Genomic DNA, 12530 nt, shown 5'->3' with positions numbered 1-12530 from the left:
AGCGCAGGAGCTTTTGTCTGTAACTGGATTCATAGAGCTTATTCCTATAAGACGAGAGAGAGATGAGAGAGAGAGAGAGAGGAAGAGAGAGAAGAGAGAGAGAGAGAGAGAGAAGCAAACTGACGGGCTAGGACTTGGAGGAAAAAGAAAGAGGTAAGTTTGTTATTTATTAAAATTTCATCTAAAAGTTTAGATTTAAATAATTAATGTTATTATATTCTTTAATTTATTTAAGAAATATAATAAATAATTAGTATGAACCTAATTGAGAAGAATAAATAATTTATAGAGATAAATATAAGTATTTTGGAAAGAAGAAAAATTTCATTTTATATTAAATTTAAAACTATAGAATATAATCAAATTGAACTATATAGATATAATTGCAAATAAATGGAGAAAGTGCATCTTTGAGAGATTTCAATTAAATTATTAATTTTGAAATGGATTTGGAGATACTAGTTATATATCATCTAAATGAGAATAACTAATTAGTTAAAGCAAGGAATTTATTAATTAATAAAATTTTATAAATAAATTCATATTTTCAATGAGAATTTAAAGGAGAACAAATTTAAATTATTAAAGATGATAGGGTTAATGTTTAAATGAGAAGTTATTAAATAGGAAATATTATAATTTAATTAAAATTAAATCATAGTTCATATACATAATTGTTAAAAGGAGGATAACAAATTTCTCTTTATTAAAATATAGAACTATTGAGGTATTAATTAATAATTAATTAGAGATAGATATGATATATATAAGTCAAAATAACCTTATGAAATCATGTATTATTATATGTGTCATTTTATTGAAGAAAGAGCAAAGACATTAAGAGCAAGCAATCCTAATCAAAGTGAGTACTCATGCTTTTATTTTATAGTAATGTTTGTTTTCTTTTATTCAAGTTCATTGAATTTAATTTAAGTTCATTGAATTAATTAATATTGGCTACTTAATGGTTATTGTAAGATTATAGTATTTCTATTTGAATGATCGTATTAATTATTTTATATGTTAGTTATGATTATTTAGGTATATGCAAAAATTATTTGAATGATAAATGAATGAAAGATTATATAGAAATGCTTGTATGTGCTTTTGACTGATGGAGTCCACTCCCTTATGGTATTGGGAGTCGTCTTAGATGGTTTGGTCACATAAAACGGCGGCCTTGTGATGACCCGGTTAGGAGAGTAGAGGTATTAGATTTGACTTATGTTAAGAAAGGTAGGGGTAGACCTAAAAAGACTTGGTTAGAAAATATTAGGAATGACCTTTCTTTATTAGGTTTAAATGAGAATTTGACTTTTAATAGAACACAATGGAGAAAAAGGATTCATGTAGCCGACCCCACGTAGTGGGATAAAGGCTTGATGTTGTTGTTGTTGTTGTTGATTTTGTTTTCTTTTATTCAAGTTCATTGAATTTAATTTAAGTTCATTGAATTACTTAATATTGGCTACTTAATGGTTATTGTAAGATTATAGTATTTCTATTTGAATGATCGTATTAAATTATTTTATAGTTAGTATGATTATTTAGTATATGCAAAATTATTGAATGATAAATGAATGAAAGATTATATAGAAATGCTTGTATGTGCATGTTGACTGATGGAGTCCACTCCCTTATGGTATTGGCTGGGGATGCAATTTACCTGTGCACATAAATAAAAAAGGTTATGGAAAAGGAGAAAATGAAAAATGAGTATTTTCATTAGTACTAAATTAGATGGTGGCTCCTGTGATGGTTGTACTAATTATAAGAAAGAAGAAAGATATAGATAAATATACTGTATATGCATAATATGAAAATTCTTAAAATGTAATAAATTTAAATGGAATTACTTTATGATATCAATCAAAATGCTCATGCATATTGTTCCAATTACCTTGGGTTATTGTAATTGATAAGCATGTTTTACTCGCTGAGCTGTGATTTATTTAAATGATTTAATTTTAATTTGTTTCAAATTTGAGATTTTAGTGGCTCTTTATGCTTATTAGAATAGTTAGTTATTAATTGAAAATCTAGTCGACCGTCTATTACTGCCTCGTTAATTCGAGCCTCCGGGCCAAGTCGTGACACCTTTAGATGGTTTGGTTGCATAATTGTCACATAAAATGGCGGCCTTCCGATGACACGGTTAGGAACATTGATGTATTAGATCTAGCCTATGTTAAGAAAGGTAGAGGTAAGCCTAAAATGATTTGGTTATAAAGCATTAGAAATGATATTTCTTTATTAGATTTAAATGTGAATTTGACTCTTAATGGGACACAATGGAGAAGGATTCATGCTGTGTCATCCTCACGTAGTGGGATAAAGGCTTGATGATGATGTGTTGTAATCTTTGTTTAGCTTGTGCTTTCTATATAGAAGGGACAATTGTGTTTATTTTATTTATAAGTGAAGATACATAAGAGCTCTTTTTTCTTAATATTGATGCAGTGTTTTTTTATGATCGCCTTGCCGTTGTCATAAACTAATTGAACTTTCTTTATTGATTTAATTGGAGCCGTGTGATGAGTGGACAGCTACAGTAGTTTAAATCATAATTTACTTGAAGCATTATCATGAAAACTTTCTTCTTGCTGCATTTTTGCCCTTTTACCTTGATTGAGAGTTTTGTAAATTAAAATCCTTACCTCCCTGAAATTCTAATTATTTGATATGAAAATGACACGTTGATTTATAACACCAGTTCAATATTTCAGAAATTGTTCTGTTGAAGTCTTTTTTTTTTCTTTGATTTCAGTTGGGTTATAGTTTTGTTTATGATAAGTTGGATCCTAATGCTCAATAAATTATTTATGAAATTTGTGATAACTGTAAGGATATAAAACTGCTTACCTTTGTGGTCGGTGATATTGCGATGAGATTATGGTTGCTTTCATATATGTTGTTATTTATGCTATATGGCGTTAATCATCTTCACATTTTATTGCTTTGTCTTGACATGCCATGTTTGCTTCATTAAAAGACGAATATATCGCTATAAATTGTAGGTGCCATCAGTGAAATAGCTTTGCAAATTTGCTGACTATTCTTTCTCGGTATAACAAATACTACACTGATTTCTTGTATTAGTTTGGCTTGGTAACATCTGACATTAGTTTACTTTCAGTTAATTTCCTTTTCTTTAAGCTTTTCTATGAATTGCCTTGCGTTGCAAAAATATTCTCTTTATGTTTCTACAATGTTATCTTTTTCTTTTTATTTTTCTACAATTTTATCTTTTCGAGTAATGCATTTGGTGAATGATCATTTTTGATTTGCAACTTAACTAATCACATAAAGAACTCTGGTAATTTGCAGATATCCAGTATTTGGCCTACGTTAGTCTGCTAAACCATGACAGAAATGAACATGTCGCGTGTTTATGTATTATTTGATGAAGTACCACTTTCTGTGTAGACACCATGGTTTTTAAAATACCACTTTACATTGTTGATATACCTTCTATTCTTTTTAAAGAGAAAATTTTTATGTGATGAGCCCATTCGTATGTGCAAAAGAACATCAAATATATCCCGAGAGACTAATGTGTTTTTCAGGTGGCAAATAGGATTTCATAACTATTATAGTTTAGAAGTTGAAGTAATTCATTATGATTTCAGAAGGAATGCATGTTTTTTCTTGCTCATGGTGACTCTTAACGTTTTATATTGTTACAAATTCAGTGAATTGAAATATTTTATGAATCGTTACTAACAGGATAAACTCTGCAGTAGTTCTATCTGGAAGATTACTGTGATTATTTTGTTTGCCAAATTTATGCAATATAAGCCTGTTAAAAAAGGTGAGATTTAAGTGTCTATGTTTTGGTGCTACTTTATAAATTCAGCTATATCTTATTTCTTTTTTTGAATATTAATCATTATGCTCAGACATTACAATCCAAGCTGGTTGGTTCACCAATGAATTGGCCTGATTCTTGTTGCTTTTTTGATGCATCAATAGACTTAACAGTGCTGTGAACTTGGACCTCATTGCATTAGACACATTTTTTAGGCACACAGAGTACTTAAAATTGCCTGAGGGACATCATCTTGGTTAGGTGTTGTTGCATCTCACTGCATTGAAGTTGTCGTGAATGCAAGGAAAACGTAGCTTTTCACTTTAGGATTATTACTAGTGCTAGCTGGTGTCCTACTTAAATAATTGTGAACTTTATTCTTTATTTTGAGTGCTTTCCATAATTTGATGGGTGATGCTTTAGACATTTACAGCTTATTCTAGAAGCTTTAGACTCCATCATTAGTAAAATTCACTTTTTTTTCTCATCCCCTTGCCATGCAGAGTCATTAGTGATTTTACCAGAATTTGGGTTGCAACTTGAAACTCATTATTGGAGGTATGATATCTTAGAAAGTTTTGCTTCGAGAAATTTGTTTGACATTGAAACATGCCCTTGTGCTGTTAAGTGTTTTATTTTCCCACTTGTTTTTTAATACTAGTACCTGTTATGATTGCCATAGTTTTGTATTCTCATTCTGCAATTCCATCTGTTATCTTTTTTTTCTTTCATGGTAAATTTGATCTTAAATGATTAACTTTCGGTTGAATGCTGTCTTTGATTTATAGCAATTAATGAATTCTCATTATTGATATTGTCCAGTGTCATTTTTTTTGGTGGTGAAAACCTAACTCATTTCCAATAATATGAGGTGTCTATGATCTTTCAGCATGCTTCATATGCATATACTGCTCGATCAATTCATTGCTCCTCTCATTGTTGGAGCATATCTTGTAAGATATTTTAATTGTATGCTTGATACCTTTGTTTCTTACACCAAATGTAAGGAGTATAATTTTTGTCATAATTGATGTAGTGGTGGGATTGTGGTATTGGATGATCAAAACATTAAAAAAGTGCACATTTAAGATATCATGGGATCTATTCTTCAAAGCAATTGTGAAATATATGAGGATATTATTAGTAGAATTTAAGTTGGATGATTGAAGTAGAGGAATTCATCAGATCTGTTTTGTGATAGAAAAGTATCCATTAAACTTAGTGGAAAATTTTATATGATGGTGGTGAGACATGCATTATTTTATGGTGTAGAATATTGGCCATTAAAAGAGAAGCATAGAATTAAGGTAAGTATTGCAGAGATAAGGATGCTTAGGTCGATGAGTGGCTTTACACTTAAAAACAAAATGCGAAACAAGTATATACGTGATAAGGTTGGAGTAGTCCCAATGATAGATAAGACTAGAAAGAGTCGGCTTAGATGGTTTGGTCTCATAAAATGTTGGCCTTCCGATGACCTTTTTAGGGGACTTGATGTATTATATTTGGCATATATGAAGAAAGGTAGAGGTAGAACTAAAAAATTAGTTAGAAAGTATTAAAAATGATTTTTTTATTAGATTTAAATTAGAATTTTGTTAACCTCTAAGTAAAGAACAAAAAAAGGAAAGAAATAAGAAATCTAACGTATAAACCTCATATATGTCGGATCCTCAAAATCTTGCCGAAATCGCGCCGATTTGGCGCCGTTTGCATCGCTTCCCCGCGAATCCTGCGATGATAGCTTCGATCGCTACCCTTCGTGCCCTTTAAAATGAGAGCGATGCTCTCATTCATTCCCGCTGGTTCCCCCCACACGATCGCAAACCCGAAGCCACAATCGTATCTCCCTCTCCACCTTCCGTCGCCTCTTCCCGTCAAGCCCGATCCCGATCTCAGAGAGGAGAGAGAGAGAGAGAGAGAGATCAAACCCTTACCTCACTCCTCCGATCGAGCTCCATCCACAAGCCTCCTGATCTCCTCTGCCCTAGACTTCATACCCGAACCGAGCCAAAGCCTCCACCCGATCTCCCTATTCTCATATACCCAACCGATCCCTAACTCAAATAAAACCCATAGCCCACTCACTCCAACTCAACCCACTCAGCCCAATTCACTCCAACTTAGCCCACTCACTCAACCCAACTCAACCCCTAGCTTAATCAAGGGTCTCTCTCTCTCCCTCACTTCAATGTTTTGATGCTAAATGCATTTTAACATTAATATTAATATTAATGTTAATATTATTATTATCATAATAATAGTATAGTTTCTATTATTTTAATAATATTATTATAAATAATAATAATACTATCATTAGTAATATTATTATGAATAATAATAATATTGTTATTATTAAAAAAAAAATTCTTCTCTCGTGGCTTGCAACGGGCCAGTAAACTCCCTACGCGCTCACTTAGCGTAGTTGGGAGGGAAACCGGCGTGGCGCTTGTGACGACTTAAAAATTCTTCTTCAATACTAGCGACGAGCCGGCAAACCCCCTACGCGCTCACGTAGCGTAGTAGCGAGGGAAACCAGCACGGTGCTTGTGGCGAGGGGGATTTAAAAAAAATAATTATAAGTACCTCCAAACGCTCATGTAGTGCAGAGGGGGGAAATAAATTTTACTCTTTCAAAATGTGATCGAAACCCTTAAACGCTCATGTAATGGGCGGAGATAAAATAAAAAAATTGCAACCGCGGTGTCATTTTGACACCTACCTGAAGCGCTCACGTAGCGTCGAGGGGAAGGCTGCCTCTTGGTTTTTCCCCTAAATGGGGGAGACGTTGGGAGGCTGCCAAAATTTTGTCCGAAAAAAGACAAGAACTTGGAACAATATGGAGCTTTATTTGGACACTGATTTGGATATCAATTGAACTAAATTCAAACTTGAATAACTAAGCAAATGGCTTAAGCAAAACTCAAGCAAGAGAAATTTGAACTTGCACATCGAATTATACTTGAACTCTACAAGATAGCAGGGGACTATTTGAACTCGAATGAGTTGAACAATGAACTTGATTGAACTCTAAGGACCAAAGGGGGCCCTGATTTGAACTGAACTTGCTAACTGAACGAAAATGGACTTTAAATTGGATGAGTTTGAACATAAAATAAATTAAACTCAAATTCAAATAAATGAGCAAAATTTGGACAATCATGAAGGATTTATTTTATTGGACTTGATTGAACACATTTGACTCAAACTTGAACTTGTACCTTGAATCTCATTTGATTCAAAATCAAGTAGAAATTGATTTGAATGATGAAATCAAAGCCCCAATGGAATGATAACGAGTTGTCACTTTAATTTAAGGGTAAAGTACTCATTCAAATGTCATGCAAACAAGTAAAGACTTATGCATAAATTTATTTCAAACTTGACATGGAATTTTTGTACGATGATATAAAATTTACAATATCCATCTCAAATCATGCTTACAAATGAGCAGATATGGTCATAGTAAGTGGTGCAAGTATTGACAATGTATGATGAGCACAATCCATCCAACATGTTAACACACAAAGTGAATGAGCTAAATCTACCTACAAACAACAGTACTGGTAGTACTTTATAGAGGATGAATCTTTTATGGACAATAGAGATTGGTGTACAAATGAATGTGATAATTCTTCAATCGAAACAAGTGAAGGATGTGAGGTACCACTTATGAATAAGTGATGTGAAAAACATGCTACAAACACATTTAAATGGTGTACAACAATTTCCTGTGAACAATAACTTATGATGATTGAGATTCTCATATCTCACCCAAAAGCAACAATCAATAGAAATTGTGAGAAAGGTGACGATGTGCTTACAGGTAATGGAAATTGAAAAGTATATATAGTTGATGGCAAGCAAATATTGATAATGCAAGTTCACCATGCATGCTACAAGTTATTTCTAAGGAGGACGAATGATTTGTAATGTTTGCTATAACTTACACACAAGCAAGAAAGTGGCAAAGTGAGCAAAACACATAAGGAACATTATAAGTATGAATACATGCAAGCAGTGCTAAAAGATCTGCAATACATACAAGCTCTCTACGAAGACAGATATATGTGCCACATGCCACTTATGGGTAGATGAGAAAGACTTCAGTAAATGCAGTATCATGTATTCAATTTTAGCCTGTGAAGGAATTCATTTACCTGCCTACTTGTAGCAGTGGCGAATGTACTATATGAGCCAAATACCACAATAAAAAGCATAAAGAATACGACAGATACAAGCTCCCATGAGCTTCTGCTGGAGCCCCGCTATGAATATTACACACTATCTGCGAACGAATGCCTAAGGACTACAATGAATGCAAGCATCAACAAACATAAAGTAGGAGATTCGTTAGTGCAGTACAATCCACCTACAGAAAATAAGTAGTGTACGACAGTCTACCTGTACACAGCAGCAAATAACTCAATCTAGAAGCTGCTACAACACGCCACAGGATCTGCAATGCTTATATGAGCAGACAGAAGGCATCTACAATCTACACCCCACACCACCGGATCCATGACACTCGTACTAGCAGACAGAAGGTGTGTATAAGCTCTCAAATGAAATGTTGTGTATTCAAATGACAATTACCTGCAGAACTAAAATATTTCAAAATACCCCTACATGTGCATCGTAATTTGTATACACATAGGTACACTAAAGGGAAAAATACAATCTCGACCCGCATGGGCCCGGACGAACGTGTTATTGGTACACACGTGATGCATAGGGATGCTGCGCAGGTCGATAAGTGAATTCGGGTTCAAACCTGATCCTTCTATACGGATCAATAGAAGTCGACAGGGTTTGAACCTTCAAACAAATATACGGTTGTGACGACCGGTATATTTGTTTTAATACATTCATATTAGGCATTCAAGGCTTATAATCAAGAGAATTCACTAAATAAAGGCATAAAACCTACGAAACCCGATTCTCCTAAGTAGATAAATAGGAGTAGACAGGGTTCGAATCATCGGATAAATATACTATCACAAAATTGATCGGAATATTTATTTTGTACATTCATATTAGGCCTTCAAGGCCTTTAATAGAGAGAATTCACAAACAAAGGCATGAAGCCTACGAAATTCGATCCTCATAAGCAGGTAAATAGGAGTAGGTAGGGTTCGAATCATCAGATAAATATGCGGTTACGAAGTTGACCGGAATATTTATTTTATACATTCATATTAGGCCTTTAAACGAGAATTTGGCTTTTAATAGGACACAATGGAGAAAAAGGATTCATGTAGCCGACCCCACGTAGTGGGATAAAGGCTTGATGTTGTTGTTGTTGTTGTATTCATATTAGGCCTTCAAGGCCTTTAATAAAAAAAATTCACAAACAAAGACATGAAGTCTACGAAACCCGATCCTCTATCGGCAAGTTGATAGGGTCGACAAGGTTTAGTCAATGAATGACCCCACACCCCGATGATGGCCGTGTTGAATGCAAATCCCAACCGGAGAGGTTCATTTCAAATATCTTGAAAGTGCCATCCAAATACTCAAAAATCCAAAATTCAAAAAATATTTAAAATTGAAATTCAATCATCAACCACTCAAAGTAAAATTTATCCACTATCCGCAACAGTTTGCCGAGGTAGAAAAATTCAAATATAACTTCAGCTCACATAAAGCTAATGCCTAGTCGAAAATATCACTAGGATCTATTCTCAAACAATCTCCTACCAGTAAAGACGTGGTACGTGTCCTCTAACCGGCAGTTTTGCTGCCAAATGACACCACAGGATAAGCAGTTATGATCCGGGGCTCTCTGAACCGAGTGGTTTTGCTGCCAAATGGCACCACGAAATACCAGTTATGGCCATAACTAATACGCTCCTTAGTGGCATCAAATCCTTGAGATATGAATCAATAGGATATGATCAATAGGGCACAAAGCCCTTTGTTAGCTAAGGTGGATTTAAATTTGTCCCCTTAGGCAAACATTCATCCCAGGTCTACAAGGTTCCCTTGGACGAAGCAACCCATGGCTGCCAACAAGGATCCTTCTGTCAGGTTGGGTCGACTACCTCCTTTGACTAAGTAGACTAGGGAACATGATGACCCGGGATGACGGAACCATGGGATCTTGATCGGGTCCATCATCCATTCCCCCACCATCTACTTTAAGTGTAAGATTGTGCAATTTCAAAATTTTAAATATCAAACCTTGAACTTTACATATTTCTAAATACCTATGCTGCTACTATATGCTAGATAACATATATTATTTACGTATCTGATCAACGACTAGCCTTAATCGAAAGTTCTCTCTTGTTATCGGGAGGGGTAATTAACTATAGGGGCTTGCGCCTATAGGAAACCATAACTTAGATCATAAAATCCTCACAAAATGAGGGCGAAATCTCTGGGTAGTGTCTTATCTACAAACCCATTTGCCTTTCAAAATTTACCCCGGAACTTAATTCTGTTAAAACTCCCTCGCCGAAGAAAAAGCAAAAAAGCGGGCGGAGGCCGGGGCCAAATTTTTGGAGCCCACAAATTTAACTTTTAATAAGACATATTGAAGAAACAATGATTTATATGGCTGACACCACGTAGTGGAATAATAATTAGTTGTTGTTGTTTCTTTGATATCTTTTTTCCCTTTTAAGTTTGTTATGGGAATGAATGATTACTTTCTTTCGTAGCCTTTTTATTGCAAGTTGCAACTTCAACCTCCTTAACGAAACCTCCATAAGTAGATACATTAGAAAGTCGCTCCTATCCTATGCTATAATCATTTGTATGATAGGCTAGACAAGTACAACTTGATATGGATTCTCACATAGAGACATAAATTCAATAAATGGAATTAATGTGAAAGGAACATAGAGAATGGGATATATAAATGGCAACATGCCTAGAAGTTAAGCAAAATGGCTTGCATAAACTAAATGTGATTTTTAGGGAAATAAGATTGAATTTTTGAAAAGGTTATATCCATGGTGGTGATTTATTTTTTAATACACTTGGAGAATAACATTTATATGTTTGTTGATAAGGTGGTTAACAAATAAAAATGCATTTTTTTCAATAACATTTGTTTCCTTCTTTGAATCCTTGATTTTTGAAGTGGTATTACGGTGGGCATTAATGAAGGATATAAACCATCTAGCACCGAATTTATTGCTCATTTGAGATGATCCCCTATTGTTACTATGAATATTGCAAAAGTTTGTGAGGCTTTATAAATATGGATAGTGTAGTAGTTTTGTGTTTATTTAGATAATTAGCCAATTTCACACTATAATGTTCCAGGATATTCTTGTTGATGAAATAGAGGGAAATTTTTTTACTAAATGGCTATTTAATTTTCATCTACACATGTTCTATTTCATATTTTCAATTTTCAAACAAGTAATGAACTTCTCTAAATTAAGAGTTTGTGATCCACAAATTCGTGCATTGTGTAATTTTGTTCATCTTATTTTATATCTACATCAGCTTTCTCTGTCTGATAATATTTTGTTTATGCATTATTTCCAAAAAAATAATTTAGATTAGTGTAGGAAATGCATAATAGTAATCCTTACCATTACTTACCTTCAAATGCTTTCTCTCCAACTTATTTTCTTGATCTTTTATCACAAATCTTCCTTCTATTTTTATAACTAGTTTCATATTTTATCCCTCATTCAACCGATCTATTAGTTTTCTTGAAAAGAAAAAAGAAAATACTCCTCTCTTATTTCTACTTAGAAAAAACTCAAGTTTCTAATGATTCGGATCCTCTACAATCACCGTGACAATTAGGTAATAAAGTTCTTCAATCCTTGCCATCTTATCCACTTTAGATTGCTGGGATTGATTCTAGCAGTTTCGAAATTCAAAATCACTGTGATTTTGAGAAAGTAATCTCAGCCATCAAAAGTGAATTGGATAATTGAAAATTTAGATATTTACCCTCCAATTATAATGATAATTGACGTTCTGGTACCTTGCTATTCTTATTAGTGGGAAAATTGCTCGTAGATTTGTTCCGGGTGGCAAGATTCTAAGGCCAGTGTTAAATGAGTGTGTGACTCCTTTCACCTGCTACTGGAGCCTCGCCTTGATTCTGCATGGGGAAGATCAGCTCATGCTTGTGTTCCAGGTACAGAAAGTATCCCCTCAGCTTTTGAAAAGTCTTGGTATTGTTAGGAATATTGAAAGTGATATTGCAGGAATTAAAACCTCCTCTTAAATTGCTGGTTCCTATCTGGAAGGCTCTGCGTTCATCTTTTGATGTCAAAGAAGGGAGCAGCGCTTAATGTAGTCCGTGGATGAGTTATGCTGTGAAGCGCATTAAGCAATCAATGGGATTTTCATTTACATTGCTTTTGGATGGAAGCTAGTTTTGTTTTGAATAGAGCTGTTTCTTTGATATATAATGGATAAGATGCATTATTCTATTTTCTCTTTTTTTTTTTTACCCAAGCTTCCTGATTCCTTATGTATGATCTTTTATCAATGTTTTAAAAATCGGACATGACCGTTCAGTCCAACTGGTTCAATGTGAACCGGTCTTATGACGGGTTCGGTTTATCCTAAGAACCGCATCTGCACCAAACCATTCAAAACCGGACAAAACTGCTGGTTCAACTATTTCGGTTGAATCAGCCACGATTCTAGTGAACCGACTTGTTCAACTTTTGTATTTTTTTAATGCTTAAATAAATTATTTTAAAATATTAAGTAATATTTATACTATAATTTTAAAATAAAA

The 12530-nt window shown here is 33.9% G+C and overlaps 1 protein-coding gene across 2 annotated transcripts in view; it reads left to right on the top strand.

Moving 5' to 3' along the window:
* Positions 1 to 12234, top strand: part of LOC110112812 — a 31150-nt gene extending 18916 nt beyond the window's left edge. Inside the window, exons 3-6 of one of the 2 annotated variants that reach the window (XM_020845150.2) lie at positions 3727 to 3811; positions 4312 to 4366; positions 11798 to 11918; positions 11989 to 12234. In XM_020845150.2, coding sequence (XP_020700809.1) covers positions 3727 to 3811; positions 4312 to 4366; positions 11798 to 11918; positions 11989 to 12075 — 348 coding nt within the window. In that variant the 3' untranslated portion in view covers positions 12076 to 12234. Of the gene's footprint in view, positions 1 to 3726; positions 3812 to 4311; positions 4367 to 11779; positions 11919 to 11988 lie in introns of both variants that reach the window. The other variant, XM_020845149.2, reaches the window with a different exon arrangement.
* The last annotated feature ends 296 nt before the right edge of the window (positions 12235 to 12530 follow it).

Source organism: Dendrobium catenatum, unplaced genomic scaffold (genome assembly GCF_001605985.2).
Source record: "Dendrobium catenatum unplaced genomic scaffold, ASM160598v2 fragScaff_scaffold_1579, whole genome shotgun sequence".
Taxonomy (NCBI): Eukaryota; Viridiplantae; Streptophyta; class Magnoliopsida; order Asparagales; family Orchidaceae; genus Dendrobium; species Dendrobium catenatum.
Note: the sequence above shows the minus strand (reverse complement) of the source record. Positions and strands in the feature narration are given on the sequence as shown.